Consider the following 22,465-nt stretch of genomic DNA (forward strand, 5'->3'; position numbering starts at 1 on the left):
TTTATTTATCAATGTGATGACGGAACAAATAAACGGAGCACTTTTTGGACATTCTCTATAAGGATGTTCTCTCTCTGATCTGAAGACTTCACATAAAAACAGGGACACATAGAATGACACTGTGCTCTCGGCCTAACTTACCACAGCTGAGAACAGATATCTGATACAATGATGTTGATTGTTTCTGTAAGGTTTCAGTTGTATGTAGATAAAACAGTACAGCTCCAATGGTCTGAATATTGTTGAAGAGATACCTAAAAGAGTGTTTAGTATAGGGCTCTACAGATACCCTCCATCCATGGACTTCTCTTCACTCAGAATATGACTTGTCTAGTTGGCTCGTTGTTCAAATGTGGTACTTTACTGCCCTCTAGTGGTCGTTTTGTATCTCAAAAAATTATAAAGAGCACAATCCACGTTTAAAAAAAATATGTTTTTCCATTGCCTCAAAACATGGGACAAGACTACGAATTTGATATCACGAAATTCGGGAGATAAAGAGGTTTTAAAAAAAAAGGTATAATCACACACATGATACCCTATTTGGTCCAGTATTTGAAACAACATGAGATTGTTAATGCATTCAGAAGAACACCAGATTGTGATGGTCATAACAAACCTTACTCATAATGGTCAAAGGTGTGCTTTTCACAGCTCTGGCAATAACATCAAATATCTATGTTAGTAATTGATTGATAGTCAATGGACTAAACAAAACTGACAGAAGACAGGTGTGTGTGTGTGTAACATCCATTTATTACCACCTTATATGAGAAATCTGGAAATTACAAACATTGTTTTATTTCAACATCTTAACATTTCAAATTCAAATTAAGAAATAAAAATTATTTAAGTTAAAAGGGTGACACATCAACCTGAGAAACATTACACAAATGTAGAATCTGGAGCGAAGTGAAGGGGGAGGTCTAAATATCTGACCATCCCATTTATAGCTCCCATAACATTAACATACATGATCACTTTACCAATTACACTATTTTTGGTTTGCAAGAGAGCATTGACCACCAAGCTCCATTACCCTCACAACGAGGCCCCTCAGGAGTGATCACAAAGAATATCACTGGATTCACTATTTGTTTTCAAAAGCCTTAAAATGCTGTCTCCAATTATTTATCACTGAAACCAAATTTGAGAATTCAAAGACAAAGGGAAAACAGTGTCAATCAGGTAAAGGGGAAATGAAATGACAATGAACAATCAAGGATCCCCTTTGACAGCCAAAATAAGCTTACGTCGATGTTGTTTCCTGTACAAAATTTTATTCGAATCCCCCATCTCCATTTCATTCACAAATATTATTTCCACTATGAAAAATGCGCGTAAGCTAAAAAAATAATTGACAACCGGTCCCATGTGGCTCAGTTGGTAGAGCACGGTGCTTGCAACACCAGGGTTGTGGGTTAATTTCCCACAGGGGACCAGTCAGGAGAAAGTATGGAAATGTATGCAATCACTACTGTTAGTCACTCTGGATAAGCGCATCTGCTCAATGACGTAAATGTAAATAACCATGATAGTGATGATCAATATTGTAAGAATAAACCATTGCTCCAGAGATTTTTTTGAATTGTATACAATTTGCTGTGCTGATCAGAATCTACACTCACACACGGGGGGGGGGGGCTGGACTCCCATTCATGGGTTCCCATGAAAGACACCAGCTCAGTCTTTATTTCACTGGCAGAGTTGGGAAGGAGGAAGGGGACTAGGGCAGTTGTTGTAGCACCCTGCAGAGAATGAGGTACTCCCCTCTGCAGACAAAAACCTAACCCCATCCTCCTGTGACCACCACCCGTCTCAGATTCCCTGCGTTCTGTTTAATCTGATCTCTCCACACGGCATCATGACAATGGAACATCTGATTTGAAGGTGTGGTGGTGGGAGATCTGACCAGCAACAAGCAGGTACATGCACAAAAGAGTACCCATAATAGTCTGCTGCCGAGAGTACTAAGAAAACACCACTATACACGTTATTCTTGTCATAATCATTGTTTCTCTAATCACTACCAACATAAGAGGAGAGGGCAGGGAGGGGAGGGGGGAGATAGACTGGTGAGGGGAGGAGAGGTAAATTAGAGAGGCATTTAAGCGCGCTCCCCACGGATACGACGGGCCAGCTGGATGTCTTTGGGCATGATGGTGACACGCTTGGCATGGATAGCACACAGGTTGGTGTCCTCAAACAGACCAACCAGGTAAGCCTCGCTGGCCTCCTGCAGACAACAAAGAACAGGTTGGAAAAATGGCTCACGACAACACACTTAAAAATGTGTGGACAATATCAACCTATAAAATGCTATTTTGTGATACACTCAGGCACATGATCCAAGTATTCCTCTTCAGTGTGTGATAAAACAATCAACATAATGCAATTATTTTTCTTCTGCCTCAAACTTGGATTATGTGGTTTATGACAGCAACCAACGGTGATGGTGTACCACTGACCTGCAGGGCTCCAATTGCTGCACTCTGGAAACGCAGGTCAGTCTTGAAGTCCTGAGCGATTTCTCTCACCAAGCGCTGGAAGGGCAGCTTGCGGATCAGCAGCTCAGTGGACTTCTGGTAACGACGGATCTCACGCAGGGCCACCGTACCAGGCCTGGAGGGAAACACAGTTAGAAGAATCCCATGACTAACACCACTGTATGGATTCATTACAAAAATCCAGAATCAAACTCTTTAGGCCTAAATCCTATCTTGTATCAGGTGGTGATGGAGTCATAATAAGGGCCAGTAGCATGACTCAGGGACAGAGGGCAGCTTTGGTAAGACCTTTCAGCCTCTGTCACTCTCTCTCACCTGTAGCGATGGGGCTTCTTGACCCCACCAGTAGAAGGGGCGCTCTTGCGGGCAGCTTTGGTGGCCAGCTGCTTACGTGGGGCTTTGCCTCCAGTAGATTTACGGGCTGTCTGCTTGGTACGGGCCATGGCTCCTACAAATCACCTGCATGAAGGGGAGAACCACATACATAGATGTGAGATATAAGAATGACCATAGGTTAAAAATGTTAACTTTCAGTTGTTGCAATTAGACCTGATAATCAAGTCATTGCATTTTTATTAATCCGTTCTCGGCTGATTCAAAACTTAAACAAAATTGAAAAGCACTGTGAAACAAGAGTATTTTTATACAGTAATTGGGTGTTCAACTCATTGTCATTGAACACATTTAGAACAAAAAGTGCGGACAAGATACAACATGAATCTCCCCAATCAAAGTCGACAGTGAGCCAATCAATCAATCAATAAACGGGGAAAACGACGGCATTGGTTGGTTAGTCAATCTAATTGTGTAAACATATGACTAAGGCCAATCAGCGTGTCTTCTGTCACGAAGAGGCGGGATCTACAGCTCCCAGACGTTGGTAGCCCCGCCCACTCAGCTGTGATGATGGCGGCTGCTTAATGCGCAACCGGGATAAAGACCCAAGGCATAAAAGCAAAGGAGTAGCACTAAAACTTTGATATTTAAAGAAACAGATGTTTGACAATCTCATTAAACAACTAATATACATTAAAGAAGACATCCCAGGGAACTCGTATGTAGTCATAGAAACGGAGTTTGACCGCCAATGACTGCGTACAACCGAAGCGAACCCGCGCATAATTTGAAACAATTTCTCCGGCTGCACTAGCTGTAGAAAAGGCTGCAATTCTGTGCCGTTTCGACAGTCGGGTTTGTTATTTTTCTCTACGACGAAAATGAAATGGATTTACAACAAAATAACACCAGAATTGAAGCAATTTGAAACTTTTCAAATGTGAAGTTAACGTAAATTAAAAGCAGTCGAGTGTCTGACTTACCTACACCAAAAGTGGTTAAAAAGGATGTGAGAAATGTTTAGCTTGTCTGGCCGTGTCAGTATTTTCTTCCTCGTATCCACAATGGGAGCAAACGTACAGCGGGAAAATGGCTGCTATGTCAATCATTTCTCCCATAATGCAACAGTGTACACACATTTCTTGTTTTGTAGCACTTCGGCCACATGTTTTGGATATTTATTTTGTACTCTACTGAATGTTACTGTATCGGTCTCAATTTCTTAAGCGAACATCGTAGTAATATCGATATTTTTCTCCAGATATTGTGGAAACGTATTGGCTTTTCAATTTGCCATGCTCAAGAAAATTATGCAATTGTATATCCTTGTACAACCGTAACTTCACAAGTCTTACGCAAATGTCAGCCGTAAATGTTAACCTTAAATGTCGTCACAAAAAGGTATGGTTTCCGACCAGTGGTGTGAAGTACTACTTTAGTTTCTGTACCATTTATATTGGACAACTCCTAAAGAAAAATGTACTTTCCACACCATACATTTTCCCTGCCACCCAAAAGTACTCATTACATTTTGAATGTTAAGCATGACAAGAAAATGGTCCAATTCACCCATTTACCAGGAGAACGTCCCTGATCATTCCTGCTGCCTCTGATCGGGAAGACTCACTAAAGAGGTAGTAGGGATGTTCTCTTGTTAAGTGAATTGGACCATTTTCCCGGTCTAGCTAAGCATTTGAAATGTAACGAGTACTTTTGGGTGTCAGGGAAAAGTGATTATAAAGTAAATTTAGGAATGTAGTCAAACATCGTAAAGTACAGATAAACCACCCCCCCAACTGCTTTAAAGTATTTTTACACCACTGCGGTGTTTGTAAAGTATGTCTGAGTTAAGTGTGCCCATTGCTACCCATAAATAAAAATTAACACACGGGTGCTGTTTGCTTAAGGAATATCAAATGATGTACACTTGCTACTTATGTATATTTAAAACTAAATACTTTTACTCTAGTATTTTACTGGTGACTCACCTGTCATTTTTTTTATTAAAATGCATTGTTACAAGTAAAACTGGGTACTTTTTCTAATGAATATGACAGTTCTTCAAATGACCAAATATGAAAAACCCACTATTTAAAATACAAATTGAGTAAAATATCATTGCCAGCAGCATGCAACTCAGTACTTTGTGTAGGTCAATCACTTTACTCAACCAGTTGTGGAACATCAGTTTATCACCTTTGTGAGAATTCTGGATATTACAAAAGTCTGCTTAAAAAAAATGAACAGAAAATTAAAATCAAAACCAGTAAGAAAAGGGTATCACAACCTGAGAAAGGAACTAAAATATTACCTGGATAAAACATGGGAGAAATACATAAACATTACGCTACATATAGGCCGTCGCAATGTTTTGAATCAATGTCACTTATCAATTTCAGAACAGAATTAACTATTTGTAAATGCATCCTGTAAACAGTAGAAACACTAGTTGTAAAAAAACAAAAGGGTACATGTAAAAAAAACAATGCATGTCTATCAATTAGAAAAGCCTGTTATAACAATGTAATAGCATCGTCAATAGGAGAAAATGCTTGCCCAAGATGCTTCATGCATGCACCCTTTGCCGTGCCGATTTGCACACACATTAAAGGTGTGACTCCGATCAGCTTCAAAACAGACACATGATACACAAAGTACCCTAAAAGTCTTCTGCTAAGAGAACTAAGGGGGACAAGACTGCACACTACTTTTATCACATCATTACTCAAACCAAGCTACTTAAAAAGAAAAGTGGGAAGGGAGGGAAAGACAGCCTGAGGACACGTAAATTAGGGAGGCATCTAAGCGCGCTCCCCACGGATACGACGGGCCAGCTGGATGTCTTTGGGCATGATGGTGACACGCTTGGCATGGATAGCACACAGGTTGGTGTCCTCAAACAGACCAACCAGGTAAGCCTCGCTGGCCTCCTGCAGACAAAAAAAATACAAGTTCAATTCAGTTGATGATATGCATAAGCGTTAACTTGGTATGGGACAATGCCTTCTTCAAACATTTGGAGAGAGTACTGCCAGTAGACCACCATTAAAGGGATACTTCAATATTTTGGTAATGAGGCCCTTTGTCCACTTCCCCAGAGTCAGATGAACTTGTGGATATATTTTTTGTCTGTCTCCAGTATGAAGGATGTTAGAGGTAGTTTTGCATGCCAATGATAACTAGCATTAGCACAATGACAAATTCTATGGCATCGTCGAGCATGCTAGAAGATACCCATAGACTTGCAGTCATTGGGCTCGCTAGTTAGGTTGGTGAGCCAATGCAAACTAACTTTCTTCATACTGGACAGACATAAACATGCATCCATTTTAGACTCAGCGAAAGTAGAAAGGTCTTCATGGCCAAAATTCCTTAGTATCCCAAAAAGTGTACAAAATCTGATAGGTCTGGCTTTAGTGTCATTTGGTGGGTGAACAAAAATCATAAACACACTGACCTGCAGGGCTCCAATGGCTGCACTCTGGAAACGCAGGTCAGTCTTGAAGTCCTGAGCGATTTCTCTCACCAAGCGCTGGAAGGGCAGCTTGCGGATCAGCAGCTCAGTGGACTTCTGGTACCGACGGATCTCACGCAGGGCCACCGTACCAGGCCTGGAGGGAAACAGTAATTAAGTAACACCACTGTGGTCCTTTACTTTATTTGCATCAAATTATTAAAGGAGAGAGCACGACACCAGGTGGGTCGAAGCCTGCATGTTCAGGCACTGCATTTTGTCCCGCCGTCACCTGTAGCGATGGGGCTTCTTGACCCCACCAGTAGAAGGGGCGCTCTTGCGGGCAGCTTTGGTGGCCAGCTGCTTACGTGGGGCTTTTCCTCCAGTAGATTTACGGGCTGTCTGCTTGGTACGGGCCATGGCTCCTACAAATCACCTGAATAAAGGGGAAATTGAGACAGGAACATTAATGGAAGTAACAAAATAGCTATCAAATCCAGTAAAAAACCCATGTTAGTCTACTAAACACCACCAATTACACTACCAGCAAAAATAGTGTAATAAGATTATACTTTGGAAAACTAAACCATTACTTGTTTTAAATTTAGAAAAAATGTTTGCAAAAAATACATTAAGACACCTTTGTTGTCAATTGCATTCAGTTAAACTTGCTTTTATTCAATGATTAAGTTTGTTCCACCTAAGCAAGTCAGAACCCTAGAATTACACACCAAATGCATTGATGGTCATTTTGTATTGTAATGGCTCTTAAGGGCAAATTAATTAAAATAAAACAAAGTTGTCAGACAAGTAAATAGAAACTAACCTATGACATGCTTTTTTTTATATAAATCGTTATTTGTATATAACCCTCTGTGATTGTATCCAAGTCTGTGGCACAAGTCCGCAAAGATGTACATTAACTTCAGCGAATTACAGCGTAAAAGGTTTCATACAACTACCAATAGGGATTTGTTTAGTGTTATAAGGGGTGGCATTTTCTTCCTTTTCCGCCAATGAGCAACGTCTTTCACCAAGTAGGTCCCCGCCTCTTACGCATTGAAGACTATGGCTGCTGTAACAGGAACGTATTAACGTGAAGGAAAATTCGAATGTGTTTAACAAGAAGGTGACAATTAAAACGACATTTAAAACGAGGACATTGTCGCTTTAAACTAAAACACATTGAAGGATTGTTCTAGACATCCTTAGGAATCTATTGAAAAACTTCTGTACTCAGAAAATTACTCAGAACCCGTGCATAACCGTGTCAAATTCGAAAGGAGTGCTTTGGTCTGTAGTTCCTACAAGCGGATAATAGCTTGCTTTTTCGGTTGTCTGGGTTGTGTTTTCCCTATGACTGCGGATTTACTTGCAAAAAGATAGTCTAAATAACAAAAAAGTTAAAATTTACAAATACACAATATTTGTAAAAAAATATTTCAAACGCGACACTTACCTTTGATACAACAGACAATGTTAAAAATATGAAACTCGTCTCGTGTCCTTATTTATTGCGTTGTTCACACAACAGAATGGAGTCCTATATTGGGTTAAAATGGCAGGTTACCCACAATGCATCTGCTGTGACAAGAGACCAACTTTTTTACACGATTATGAATTGACCAATTCAATAAATTATCAATCATCTTAAAAGCGTGATATACTCCATAATGAGATATGTTAGTGAAACGTCTGTTTACTGCATTGGCAGATATTGGTCATTTGACAAATTTACAAATTGATGACAATTATTGAAAGTGTTTTATGGGACTCAGATGATTCCACGTGAGTGCGCGATACAAAATGGCTATAACTGCAAAATTAGCAATTACAGGATTTCTGTTACCTGTAGTTCTTCATGTAAGAATTCAAACAATTTAGATTATCAGATTACACTTCTTGGAAGGTTTGTGTATTGTGATAAACATTGCTTTAGTATAAATTGTATTATATACACGTTTTAAATCACCAAAGTATTAAATGACCTATCAATTAAAAAAAATATTATCAATGTATACATTTGTGGCCTACAAATATCTTATTTCCAGGGGTGTTCATTTTTTTCTTACGCAAGTCCTCCTCAAGGTGGCCATAGGGGCCCATCAGCTCGTGCTGAACCTTAACAGAGGAAGAACATACGTCATCAGCATCGTCTTCAGATGATCCAGCATGGCGGCGGTCAAGAGACTGAAACGCGTGGCAGCGGCGCAGCCAGGATTCATGTCTTTTAAATCGTCGGCCAGTTTAGATGACTTGGGCAGTGGCCAGAGAAAGCGTGTGAATAAGAATAAGAAAAAGAATTGGAACAAACACAGTGATATTCAAGATGTTGAAGAGTTTTTGGATGACGTGAGACTTCAGGAAAGAGCTACAGGGTGAGCAGCATGTGTTAGCCAATACCTGCTTGCATTATAGCTAGCTACAGTGGCTATCTAGCTAGGTGTATTACTTGCTGTACCAATAAGCGATTATTTAGCAGGTATTGCGACATTATCAAACCACTGTGTGCTTACGCTAACTAGTTTTGCATATCAATCCAAGTCCACTTGGAAAAAATGGAAACACCACTTTGCTAGCTAGCAATGCTAATATACACGTTGGGTTGTTTATTCTAGCTAGCTATGCTTTATTTTATTTTTTTACCATTTCCTTCCTACATTCCTATCTATAACCAGTGGTGGAAAAAGTCACCCAGTAAAATACCACTTGTGTAAACGTCCAAAAGAATTTGGTTTTAAATATACTTAACGTTAAGTATCAAAAGTAAATTAAATTGTTATAATGTACTTAAGTATCAAAAGTAGAAGTATAAATCATTTCAAATTCCTTAGATTAAGCAAACCAGACGGCATAAAAAAATTGAACCAATTTACAAACGAAGCATTTGTGTTTAGTGAGTCTGCCAGATCAGATGCAGTAGGGATGACCAGGGATGTTCTCTTGGTAAGTGTGTGAATTGGACAAGTTTCCTGTCAAAATGTAACGAGTACTTTTGGGTTTCAGGGAAAAATGTATGGACTAAAAAGTACATTATTTTCTTAAGGAATGTAGTAAAGTAAAAGTTGGCATAAATATATAAATAGTAAAGTACAGATACCCTGAGAAACTACTTAAGTACTTTAAAGTATTTTTTACTTAAGTAGTGTACACCACGGGCTATAATCACCCAGACTTGAGCAATACACCTAAACTGAATTGTTTCTTGACCGGTTTACTCATTTATGATTAGGCTGCTTTTATGCACTTAGCTAGCTAACATTAATGCTCATATTTACAGTTTAACACATGCTGTATACCCAAATTTTATTTGCTTCAAAATATGAAGTTATTCATTTACTTGTCTAAACCTTCTTTTTTTTAACAGAGGACTGATATCTGAGAGGCCAGATGCTAGTCTCTTCTTTGTGGACATCGGAGAGCAGAGAAAATATGTCCAGCCAGGTAAGTAATACCACTGTTTACCATAAATACATTTTCTGCTTCAGTTTTGTAAATGTTTAGTGTCAAATCACTGATGTTTTCTGTGTCTGATGCCAGAAGTCCAAGAGGGAAAGAAGGGGAAGAAGTCAAAGTTGCGGCCCTTGTGGATAGACCTAATCCTGCAGCATGACTCTCTCGTCCATCCACCTAAAGAGTGAGTTTCTGACCATGGCCTGCTCACCCCCGTTATCCTCCCCCTTACCCGGAGATGGGCCAGTTAAGTTGTGCATGGCACAATGTCCCTCAGTGAACCCATCCTTGTGCTCACAGTATTTCCTCTGGAATGTGAAGACAATCATGGAACTTAGGGAGCTGTTGTGTGAACAGTCTTCTGGCAACTGAGGGCAACATGCTGTGCTGCTTACCCTCTCCGGGGTCGTATGTACTAGAAATGAAACAGAAACTCACGGAGGGACTACCTGAACTTACTTTTGTTCTCTGTTGCGAAAGGTGTTCCTACTGTTGGCACTAACTAATGCAACCCAGATTTGCCTCCACTTTGTAAACTGAAGCCATGCAGCAAGGCTATATTTTGAAAAGTACACAAGTGTACATAGGTTAGCTTATTCCTCATTCTCGTAATAAACTGTGATTGTGCACTGAAGTCTTCCTTTTCTTGAGGACACTACTTAAAATTCAGTTCCCCCTCTTCCCCAGTGTTTTGGCCTACCAGCAACCGAATGCAAAGAAACTCCGCCGCATTGCAGAGAATGCAGAGAAATTGGCGGCCATGGGTGTGTTACCACGGAGACAGAAACGGCTCTTGAACCGCAGACCGGCAATTACAACGTCAAAATCAAAAACGGCGGCCAACAACTTCCCAGACAGACCCTATTATGATCTGTGGGGAGGTGATGGTAAGTTTGACTATTCAAAATGCTAAATTATTTCAAATAAATCCTGGAGTGCTTTTGTCAGTGTTTGTGACCATCTTTTCTACATATTGCAGCCAAAGAGACAGCCGATCCTTACTACCTTGAGCAAACAGGGAAGAAGCGTGTGAAGGTGAGAAGAATACTGCATTGTCACTGCCTGAAAGTTTATAGTTTCTCAGTATTGTATGTGCTGTATAGTGAAGAGGGATACTTAGGCAAATGGGAGCGTTTGTATATTTAGTGTCTGACCATGAGGTGTTTAACACTGTCTTGTTCACTCTTAGCGACCAGAGAAGCTCAACTCAAAGCCCTCTGTTCTCCCGGCAGTGGAGGTCATAGCCCCCGGAGGCTCCTACAATCCAGACTTCTTCTCCCATCAGGTAACTTACTACACTTAACAGTGATTAAAACCCAAACCTTCCACCCTGTTTCTTTCTAGAGTTCGACCGAATATGATTTTTCAATACCGATACCGATTATTGGAGGACCAAAAAAGGCCGATACCGATTAATCAGACGATTTTTATTTATTCGTAATAATGACAATTACAACAATACTGAATGAACACTTATTTTAACTTAATATTAATACATCAATAAAATCAATTTGGCCTCAAATAAATAATGAAACATGTTCAATTTGGTTTAAATAATGCAAAAACAAAAGTGTTGGAGAAAAAAAGTGCGATATGTGCCATGTAAAAAAGCTAACGTTTAAGTTCCTTGCTCAGAACATGAGAACATATGAAAGCTGGTGGTTCCTTTTAACATGAGTCTTCAATATTCCCAGGTAAGACGTTTTAGGTTGTAATTATAGGACTATTTCTCTCTATACCATTTGTATTTCATATACCTTTGACTATTGGATGTTCTTATAGGCACTTTAGTATTGCCAGTGTAACAGTATAGCTTCCGTCCCTCTCCTCGCCCCTACCTGGGCTCGAACCAGGAACACATCGATAACAGCCACCCTCGAAGCATCGTTACCCATCGCTCCACAAAAGGCGCGGCCCTTGCAGAGCAAGGGGAACAACTACTCCAAGTCTCAGAGCGAGTGGCGTTTGAAACGCTATTAGTGCGCACCCCGCTAACTAGCTAGCCATTTCACATCAGTTAACACCAGCCTAATCTCGGGAGTTGATAGGCTTGAAGTCATAAACAGCTCAATGCTTGAAGCACAGCGAAGAGCTGTTGGCAAATGCACAAAAGTGCTGTTTGAATGAATGCTTATGAGCCTGCTGCTGCCTACCACCGCTCAGTCAGACTGCTCTATCAAATCATAGACTTAATTATAACATAATAACACACAGAAATATGAGCCTTTGGTCATTAATATGGTAGAATCCGGAAACGATCATTTTGAAAACAAAACGTTTATTCTTTCAGTGAAATACAGAACCGTTCCATATTTTATCTAACGGATGGCATCCCTAAGTCTAAATATTGCTGTTACATTGTACAACCCAAAACACGTGTCATAATTATGTACAATTCTGGCAAATTAATTACGGTCTTTGTTAGGAATAAATGGACTTCACACAGTTCGCAACGAGCCAGGCGGCCCAAACTGCTGCATATACCCTGACTGCTTGCACGGAAAACAAGAGAAGTGACACAATTTCCCTAGTTATAAGAAATTCATGTTAGCAGGCAATATTAACTAAATATGCATGTTTAAAAAATATATACTTGTGTATTGATTTTAAAGAAAGTTATTTCTTGTTTATGGTTCGGTACACATTGGTGCAACTACAGTGCTTTTTTTGCGAATGCGCTTGTTAAATCATCACCCGTTTGGCGAAGTAGGCTGTGATTCGATGAGAAATTAACAGGCACCGCATCAATTATATGCAATGCAGGACATGCTAGATAAACTATTAATATCATCAACCATGTGTAGTTAACTAGTGATTGTTAAGATTGATCATTTTTCATAAGATAAGTTTAATGCTAGCTAGCAACTTACCTTGGCTTCTTGCTGCCCTCACGTAACAGGTAGTCAGCCTGCCACGCAGGCTCCTCATGGAGTGCAATGTAAGGCAGGGGGTTAGAGCGTTGGACTAGTAACCGGAAGGTTGCAGAAACGAATCCCCGAGCTGACAAGGTAAAAATCTGTCGTTATGCCCCTGAACAAGGCCGTTAACCCACCGTTCCTAGGCCGTCATTGAAAATAAGAATGTGTTCTTAACTTCTACTGCTTCAGAAACCCGGATCCGGGAGCACCCCCCACCACCCCCGCCAGTAAAAAAGCTGAATAGCATAGCTAGCATAGCGTCACAAGTAAATACTAGCATCTAAATATCATTCAATCACAAGTCCAAGATACCAGATGAAAGATCCACTTCTTGTGAATCCAGCAATCATTTCAGATTTTTTAAACGTTTTACAGGGAAGACACTATGTAAATCTATTAGCTAACCACGTTAGCAAAAAACACAATTTTTCTTTGTCCGCCATTTTTTCTCACCACCGGTAGCTATCAGCAATTCGGCCAAATAAAGATATTGATAGCCACTAACCAAGAAAAAACCTCATCAGATGACAGTCTGATAACATATTTATGGTATAGGATAGGTTTTGTTAGAAAAATGTGCATATTTCAGGTATAAATCATAGTTTACAATTGCACCCACCATCACAACTCGACTAGAATAAATACAGAGAGCAACGTGTATTACCTAATTACTAATAATAATAAAAAATCTTACAAATACACAGCGTACACTAATTGAAAGACAGATCCTGTGAATCCAGACAATATTTCAGATTTTCTAAGTGTCTTACAGCGAAAACACAATAAATCGTTATATTAGCATAGCACATGTGCAAACATTACCCCAGCATTGATTCACGGCAAAAAGAGCGATAGCATTATCACCACCAAAATGTATACATTTTTTCACTAACCTTCTCAGAATTCTTCAGATGACACTCCTGTAACATCATATTACAACATACATATAGAGTTTGTTCGAAAATGTGCATATTTAGCCACCAAAATCGTGGTTATACAATGAGAAAAGTAGCCAAGCTGGTCAGAAAATGTCGGGCGCCATATTGGACAGTGATCTAGTCTTATACATAAATACTCATAAACTTGACAAAAAAATACAGGGTGGACAGCGATTGATAGACAATTTAGTTCTTAATGCAATCGCTGAATTACATTTTTTAAATTATCCTTACTTTTCAATACAGGTTGCGCCAAAGCGAAGCTACACCAAAGAAAATGGCGGCATAAGTGTTTAACATTTTTCGACAAACACGATTTATCATCGTAAATAGTTCTTACTATGAGCTGTTCTTCCATCAGAATCTTGGGCAATGAATCCTTTCTCCGGTCTAATCGTCTTTTGGTCGAAAGATGTCCTCTTGTCCCGTCGAAATGGCCACTAACGTTCACCATGCACTCAAAGTGCCCAGCTCCTCGAAGTGCGTCACACAGAAATGCCATAAAATCGCCCTAAACGGATATAAATTGCTATAAAACGGTTCAAATTAACTACCCTATGATGACCGGAGAAATATTACTGGCTAAACAACAGCTTGGAAGGAGGCAAGTCCGACGTCCATCGTGCGTCAGGCGCAGAGTCGAAAAGAAATGTACTTCCGGTCATTGGTGTTTTATACAGGCCCTGATTGCGCAATTGACTCCATTCAAAGCGTCACCACTTACTGACATCTAGAGGAAGACGTAGGCCGTGTCTGTTTCTCCATAGCATTTACAGGGACATTACAACTGACCTGGGAACAGGGGCCAAGATTTCTGAAATCTCACTCCCTGTCATGAAAAGTGCTGTAGAAGGAGTTCTGTTTCACTCAGACAAAATTCCAACGGCTATAGAAACTAGAGTGTTTTCTATCCAATAATAATAATAATAATATGCATATTGTACGAGCAAGAATTGAGTAGTAGGCAGTTTAATCTGGAGACCGATTTATGCTAAGTCGAAACAGCACCCCCTATATTCGCAAGAAGTTTTAACTGTCTTGCCTAGTTAAATAAAGGTGTAAAAAAACGGCCACAATTGGTGTCCAAAAATACAGATTAATGATTGTTATGAAACCTTGGAAGTCGGCCCTAATTAATCGGCCATTCCGATTAATTGGTCGACCTCTAGTTCGTTCATCAATGTTTCTGCTCCCTTGGTGTGTGTGGTGTTCTGTCTTCATGTTGAGTAATGCTGTGGTTAATGTATTGAAGTGCTGACCTTTCTCCCAGGCCTTGTTACTAGAGGCCCATGAGGTGGAGGTGAAGAGGGAGAAAGCGGAGCTGAGAATAGAGAGACAGCTGGCTGTCAACCAAGAGGATACCGCCACTGAGGTACAACAACAGTACACCCCTCCCCCCGCCTCTCAACTGTTCATCGTTTCACAATTCAGACCTGTATGTGGTCTGTCCAGTTCAATTTTGCCTGACCTTCCTCGCTGTTTCTCTGCAGGAGACAGTCTTCCAGGAACAAGTGGAAGGGCTAGTGGAAGAGGAGGAAGATGAAGATGAGGAGGAAGAGGATGTTTCTATTCGTGGCGGCTTGCAGCAGGAGAAAAAGACAGAGAAAGAAAGGAGGCGAGAGAGAGCCAACAAGATAAAGGTACGCGAGACTACAAAGCCTTTTTCCCCTAATGTGCCCTAGTCTTTCCCCTCCATGTGCTAGCTTAGCATCTGACCGACAGTGTCTCTCTCGCTGTGCAGTCGCAACAGAAGCAGGCAGCAAGGGCGTTCACTGACAAGAAGCAGCAGCTCTTCCAGCTGCGCTCCATCCAGGCGACCCTGAAGAGGCGGGAGCAGCAGACTAGAGAGAGGGTGGCCCAGCGCAAGGCCAACCAAGAAGCAGAGAAGTCCATGCCTCGACGTCTCGGCAGACTCAAGTCAGTACCTCCACAGGGCTGCCACTGTTATCTGCTATCTTGGTTATTTATTACAATTTTATACCTAGAGCGAGATGCAACAGTTCCCCCGTTTTGCAAAGCAGATCAAGTAAAATGCATCATAGAATGAACTGTAAGTAGCCCTAGACATTTCTGTAATAATGGGCTCCAGAAGAGCCTATACCCCATTCCAAACCAAATAATTTAGCCTTATTTCTATAGTGCTGCTTTCCCCTAAGTGTGAGTTGCGTCTGTGCTGTTTTGTCTATGGTCTCCATACTCTGTCTGAACTTGTCCCCCACATATCTCCCCAGGTTCCAGGCTCAGGATCTAGAGGTCCAGCTAAGTGATGAGATTCCTGGATCCCTGCGGACACTCAAGGTTTGACAGACTGTATCCCTATCACATTCTACAATACAATCATACTCGGCTGACCTTTGAACCCATGTACATTTACACTACAGTTCAAAAGTTTGGAGTCACTTAGAAATGTCCTTGTTTTTGAAACAAAAGCTCTTTTTTTGTCCATTAAAATAACATCAAATTGATCAGAAATACAGTGTAGACATTGTTAACCTCTCTAGGGTATGTGGGACGTCCCATAGGATAGAACATACAACATTTTTAGTTTTTTGCTTTGTTGAATTAGATTGTATGTTTAGATGTATTTTTGGTTACAACCACCAACATAGTGTACACAGCTCTCAATTTACACACCATTTAGAGATTGTGCATATGTGGTGTTTGGTGACAAGTTTTCATATTGTCTGTCAATGCAATACAAATACACCATGACAGCGCAATACAAATACACCATGACAGCGCAATACAAATACACCATGACAGCGCAATACACAAGGGGTGGAACAGTGGCAAAGGTACCCACAGGACAAACAGAATAATATTAGTCTGAGGAGAGATTAAATAGCATTAATACAACAAAAATAATTCTAAACACACCTTTAGTTTACACAAGTTAAACAGATGTATTTTTTCTTCATAATAAGCAGGAGTAATATTCTTAGATCAGAATGACAGCAGACTGTACTTCTATCCATGTCACTAAAGACTAACAGAAACAAAAGACAAATTTAACTAGAATGGCTTATCTTTTCTCCCCCAACCCACCAAGAGGTAACATGTAGATATACACATTTACTTTCAAAGCATACACACGAAACACACCATAGTAGCAATAAAAACAAAATATAAACTGAGGTACACTTGCGACATGTACTGAGAGTAATATTGCTTGTACTGGCAACCACACAGAAGAGTTATTGCAGCATATATATATCAATGGGTTTGTTTTTTTGCATAGGCTAGTCAGTTACAGTACATTAGAGGCGCATGGTTGTTGCGGTGGTTGTGCGTCCCACCTCGTCAACAGCCAGTGAAACTGCAGGGCGCCAAATTCAAAACAACAGAAATCCCATAATTTAAATTCCTCAAACATATAAGTATTTTACACCATTTTAAAGCTACACTTGTTGTAAATCCAGCCAAAGTGTCCGATTTCAAAAAGGTTTTACGGCGAAAGCACACCAAACGATTATGTTAGGTATGAGCCAAGTCACAGAAAAAGAGCCATTTTCCAGCTAGCGAGCAGTAACAAAAAGCAGAAATAGAGATAAAATGAATCGCTAACCTTTGATAATCTTCATCAGATGACACTCATAGGACTTCATGTTACACAATAATGTATTTTTTTGTTCGGTAAAGTTCATATTTATATCTAAAAATCTGGGTTTAGGCAAGACATTACTGTATCACTTGGCAAAAAGCCTGAAAATGCAGAGCGACAAATTAAAATTAATTACTATAAAATCAAACTTTCATTAAATCACACATGAAATATACCAAATTAAAGCTACACTGGTTGTGAATCCAGCCAACGTGTCAGAATTCAAATAGGCTTTTCAGCGAAAGCATACAATGCTATTATCTGAAACGAGAGAAAACATTTCAACCCTGCAGGCACGACACAAAACGCACAAATAAAAAATATAATTCATGCCTTACCTTTGACGAGCTTCTGTTGTTGGCACTCCAATATGTCCCATAAACGTCACAAATGGTCCTTTTGTTCGATTTAATTATGTCGATTATATATATATATATCCAAAATGTCAATTTATTTGGCGCGTTTGATCCAGAAAAACAACGGTTCCAACTTGCTCAAACGTGACGGCAAAATATCTCCAAGGTTACCTGTAAACGTTGCCCAAAAAATTCGAACTGCTTTTGTAATACAACTTTGGGTATTTTTTAACGTTAATAATCGATAAAATTGAAGACAAGATGATATGTGTTCAATACAGGATTAAAACGAAATGTTGCATGCCTTCTGTTTGATTGAAGCGCATGTCCAGGACACCTGGAGTGCCTCGACTTCCAGATGGCCATATTTCTTCATTTCACAACGGAATAACCTCAACCTATTTCTCAGGACTGTTGACATCTAGTGGAAGCCATAGGAACTGCAAGCAATTCGCTTAGAAATCTGGTTTCCCAATGAAAACTCATTGAAAAGACAGTGACCTCAACAACAAAAAAATTACTCTGAATGGGTTGTCCTCGGGGTTTAGCCTGCTAAATAAGTTCTGTTATACTCACAGACATGATTCAAACAGTTTTAGAAACTTCAGAGTTTTTTCTATCCATATCTACTAATAATATGCATATCTTATCTCCCGGGGATGAGTAACTGGCAGTTGAATTTGGGTATGCTTTTCATCCAAACGTGAAAATGCTGCCCCCTACCCTAAAGTTAATGTTGTAAATTACTATTGTAGCTGGAAACGGGTTTTATTTTTTAAATGGAATATCTACATAGGCGTACAGAGGCCCATTATCAGCAACCATCACTCCTGTGTTCCTATGGCACGTTGTGTTAGCTAATCCAAGTTTATCATTTTAAAAGGCTAATAGGTCATTAGAGAACCCTTTTGCAATTATGTTAACCTTTCTAGGACACACGTTCCGCTAGCGGAACCCCTCGACAACATTCCGCTGAAAAGGCAGCGCGAGAAATATTATTATAAATTTTTTTTTTTCATATGTAACTTTAACACATTAACAAGTCCAATACAGCAAATGTAAGATAAACATCTTGTTAATCTACCCATCGTCTCCGATTTAAATAATAATAATATATTTTTTAAAGGCTTTACAGCGAAAACACAACATACGATTATGTTAGATCACCGCCAAGTCCAAAAAACACACAGCCATTTTCCCAGCAAAGATAGGAGTCACAAAAAGCAGAAATAGAGATCAAATTAATCACTAACCTTTGATCTTCATCAGATGACACTCATAGGACATCATGTTACACAATACATGTGTGTTTTGTTCGATAATGTGCATATTTATATCCAAAAATCTCAGTTTACATTGGCGCCATGTTCAGAAATGCCTCCAAAATATCTGGAGAAATTGCAGAGAGCCACGTCAAATAACAAAAACTTTGATGAAAGATACATGTTTTACATAGAATTAAAGATACACTTGTTAATGCAACCACTGTGTCATTTCAAAAAAACTTTACAGAAAAAGCAAACCATGCAATAATCTGAGATGGCGCTCCGATAGAAACAACATTTCTCCGCCATGTTGGAGTCAACAGAAATACGAAATTACATCATAAATATTCCCTTACCTTTGATCTTCATCAGAATGCACTCCCAGGAATCCTAGTTCCACAATAAATTGTTGTTTTGTTCGATAATGTCCATTATTTATGTCCAAGTAGCTACTTTTGTTAACACGTTTAGTACACGTATCCAAACGCTCGCGCAGGTCCAGGTGAACTTCTGGTAAACTTCAAAAAGTTATATTACAGGTCAAATAAACTTGTCAAACTAAGTATAGAATCAATCTTTAGGATGTTATCATAAATATTCAATAGCGTTCGAACCGGAGAATTCCTTTGTGTCTATAGAAGTAATGGAACGCAAGTCGATATCATGTGGAATGCGCGTGACCAGGACCTGGCACTCTTCCAGACCACTGACTCAAACAGTTCCCATCCGGCTCAACATCACAGTAGAAGCTTCATTCAACGTTCTACAGACTGTTGACATCTAGTGGAAGGCGTAGGAAGTGCAAACAGATCCATATCCCACGGGGATTTCAATAGGCGATGGGTTGAAAATCGACTAGCCTCAGAATTCCCACTTCCTGTTTGGATTTTTTCTCAGGTTTTTGCCTGCCATATGAGTTATGTTATACTCACAGATATCATTCAAACAGTTTTAGAAACTTCAGTGTGTTTTCTATCCAATAGTATTAATAATATGCATATATTAGCATCTGGGACAGAGTAGGAGGCAGTTCACTCTGGGCCCGCTATTCATCCAAAGTGAAAATGCTGCCCCCTATCCCTAAAAAGTTAACACAGCTGAAATCGGTTGACCTGATTTAAAGAAGCAATAAAACTGGCCTTTAGACTAGTTGAGTATCTGGAGCATCAGCATTTGTGGGTTCGATTACAGGCTCAAAATGGCCAGAAACAAAGACCTTTTGAAACTCGTCAGTCTATTCTTGTGTACGAGATCTTCCGCTTTTTGGCAATTTCTCGCATGGAATAGCCTTCATTTCTCAGAACAAGAATAAACTGACGAGTTTCCGAAGAAAGGTCTTTGTTTCTGGCCATTTTGAGCCTGTATTCAAACCCACAAATGCTGATGCTCCAGATACTTAACTAGTCTAAAGAAGGCCAGTTTTATTTCTTCTTTCATCAGAACAACAGTTTTCAGCTGTGCTAACGTCATTGCAAAAGGGTTTTCTAAACAATTAGCTAATCCAAGTTTCTCATTTTAAAAGGCTAACACAACGTGCCATTGGAACAACGGAGTGATGGTTGTTGATAATGGGCCTATATAGATATTCCATAAATCTGTCATTTCCAGCTACAATAGTCATTTACAACATTAACAATGTCTACACTGTATTTCTGATCAATTTGATGTTATTTTAATGGACAGAAAATGTGCTTTTTTCCAAAACAAGGACATTTCTAAGTGACCCCAAACTTTTGAACGATAGTGTATGTGGAACTGAAATGCTGAAACGTTTCAGGATAGCAATGTAATTCCCTTCAATAATGTCTCACGTGGACCCCTGTTTTGGCGCACGGTCCTTCATCAGAGCACTCATTATTTATTTGGGTTTACTGACATGTACTAACATGTTTCCCTTCACATGTAATTATGTGTTCTGCAGCCAGAGGGCAGTGTCCTCAAGGACCGCTTCAAGAGTATGCAGAAGAGGAACATGATTGAGCCCAGAGAACGAGCCAAGTAAGTTATTCTCCCTTTAAAAACAAACAGCATTTAATGTCAGAAATGTATTTGCCTATAATGGATATTGAACAGTGATGTCATATACATAGTGGTCTATATGTCTAACTTTCATAGTAGAACTTTCTAGATTTGTGTTTATTGTTTATTTCCAGGGAGTTATACTACAAAGCAGGATCAATGCGTTAGCCAGTTAACTTGCCTAAATATTGTAAAATACCTTTTTTAGAAAGCTGAGCTTGAAATGGGAATGGTCTGACTCAAACACATCTTTGACTATCTTAATGAACCAGACAATCAATAGTTATTTTTGCTTGTTTATCAAAGTTAGCTGGGTAACTAGTGCTCTCCCCCGTTGGTTCAGTCAGCTTGAGCATGACTGTGTCCAGTGATGATCCCATCCTTGCGCTCACAGTATTTCCTCGGAAATGTGAAGACAATCATGGAACTCAGGGAGCTGTTGTGTAAACAGCCTCCTGGGAACTGAGGGCAACGTGCTGCTTCCCCTCCACATCACCTTTTTGTTTTTCTTGTACATGAGAATAGTCTTTGATGTGAAGCCGTTGATGTGCTTTAGAATGGACAGTGTTTGATTGTGCGCTCCGCCTCCTCCCACAGGTTCAAGAGGAGACACAAGGTGAAGTATGTTGAGAAGAGGGCCTTCAAGGAGATCACCTAGAGACCAAACCAACCTATGGAACTGTTCAAGACTGTGACCTCACTAACAACACAGCGGCAACCACCATTGAGTGACAGCCAGCCAGAGAACTACTGTTTGCCCCATCAATTGTCATCAATCAACTCAGCCCATTTTTTGTCATTGATGGATTTTCCACCTTTTTAAATCTGTTGGAAAATATTGAAGTCCCCACAACTTGTAACATTTGCCGTGCCTTGCTATTTTCACACATCTATATACAACACGAACCAGCCCAACCCAGCTAGTGCTATACAGATTCAGTCAGTTCTAATGCATTTTGAGGTCAAATGAGTTCATTGGCAGGATATTTAAATCCTCTGTGTCTGTCAACATCAGTTGGGAACGTTAAAGGCTTCAGAAGGGTGCTCTCCTGTCTATCCCTCCCAGTTGGTAATCTTGTCTTTTGCTCTTGTCAAACCAAGATTAATGCCCTCGTTAGAAGGGGTGGATGCCTGAGTGAATATGCAAAGCAATTAATGACAGACTAACGTTTAAAACCACGTGTCAAGAGTTGGACTTGTGTGCGTTCTGTCACTTACATCTTATTGTGTACAAAATCCCTTTTTTTGCCATAATCTGACTTGATTTCATTAAAGCAAGTTAATTATTGACCTTGTTTTTGCTGACTGCTATTTAAATGCCTCATTGCATTTGTAGTAACAATAAAATAAAGCCTATTTAATCCCATTGGTCACAATAGTGTGGAGAGGGATGTGTACTTAACAGGCTCTAGAGACGTTAGCTGTATTAATCAATAAATAAGTAATGCATTATTAAGGTGTCTAGTATGATTTCTCAATGGTCTAAACCACAAGCATAAATCTCAAAGGTTTCCTTTTACAGATGAATTTGGCACCAGTCTGTATTACACTACTTAAAATACCAATACATTGAAATTGTGTGTGTGTTTTTTTTTTTAAGGGTCTAGTTTACATGTCT

The 22,465-nt window shown here is 39.7% G+C and overlaps 3 protein-coding genes across 4 annotated transcripts; 1 reads left to right on the forward strand and 2 right to left on the reverse strand.

Annotated features, from left to right (window-relative positions):
* Positions 1-734: 734 nt before the first annotated feature.
* LOC129822026 (histone H3.3A) lies at positions 735-3,942 on the reverse strand. 2 transcript variants are annotated; one of them, XM_055879872.1, is made up of 4 exons: positions 3,831-3,942; positions 2,823-2,966; positions 2,469-2,622; positions 735-2,236 (listed from the first exon to the last, which is right to left on the reverse strand). In XM_055879872.1, exons 2-4 carry the CDS (start codon positions 2,948-2,950, stop codon positions 2,108-2,110), a joined length of 411 nt encoding a protein of 136 aa, XP_055735847.1. In that variant the 5' UTR covers positions 2,951-2,966; positions 3,831-3,942; the 3' UTR covers positions 735-2,107. The 2 variants fall into 2 exon arrangements, with proteins under 2 accessions (XP_055735847.1, XP_055735846.1); XM_055879871.1 differs by having other exon boundaries at positions 3,827-3,940.
* An 872-nt stretch (positions 3,943-4,814) lies between these two features.
* Positions 4,815-7,865, reverse strand: LOC129822027 (histone H3.3A). Its single transcript, XM_055879874.1, has 4 exons — positions 7,757-7,865; positions 6,590-6,733; positions 6,301-6,454; positions 4,815-5,773 (listed from the first exon to the last, which is right to left on the reverse strand). Exons 2-4 carry the CDS (start codon positions 6,715-6,717, stop codon positions 5,645-5,647), a joined length of 411 nt encoding a protein of 136 aa, XP_055735849.1. The 5' UTR covers positions 6,718-6,733; positions 7,757-7,865; the 3' UTR covers positions 4,815-5,644.
* Positions 7,353-22,299, forward strand: nop53 (NOP53 ribosome biogenesis factor). The gene is made up of 13 exons (XM_055879870.1): positions 7,353-7,426; positions 8,375-8,675; positions 9,665-9,741; positions 9,838-9,934; positions 10,438-10,637; positions 10,730-10,785; positions 10,940-11,035; positions 14,877-14,978; positions 15,097-15,246; positions 15,348-15,523; positions 15,838-15,904; positions 20,750-20,826; positions 21,445-22,299. Exons 2-13 carry the CDS (start codon positions 8,470-8,472, stop codon positions 21,503-21,505), a joined length of 1,365 nt encoding a protein of 454 aa, XP_055735845.1. The 5' UTR covers positions 7,353-7,426; positions 8,375-8,469; the 3' UTR covers positions 21,506-22,299.
* Positions 22,300-22,465: the final 166 nt, after the last annotated feature.

The sequence above is a fragment of the Salvelinus fontinalis genome, chromosome 24 (genome assembly GCF_029448725.1).
Source record: "Salvelinus fontinalis isolate EN_2023a chromosome 24, ASM2944872v1, whole genome shotgun sequence".
Lineage (NCBI taxonomy): Eukaryota > Metazoa > Chordata > Actinopteri > Salmoniformes > Salmonidae > Salvelinus > Salvelinus fontinalis.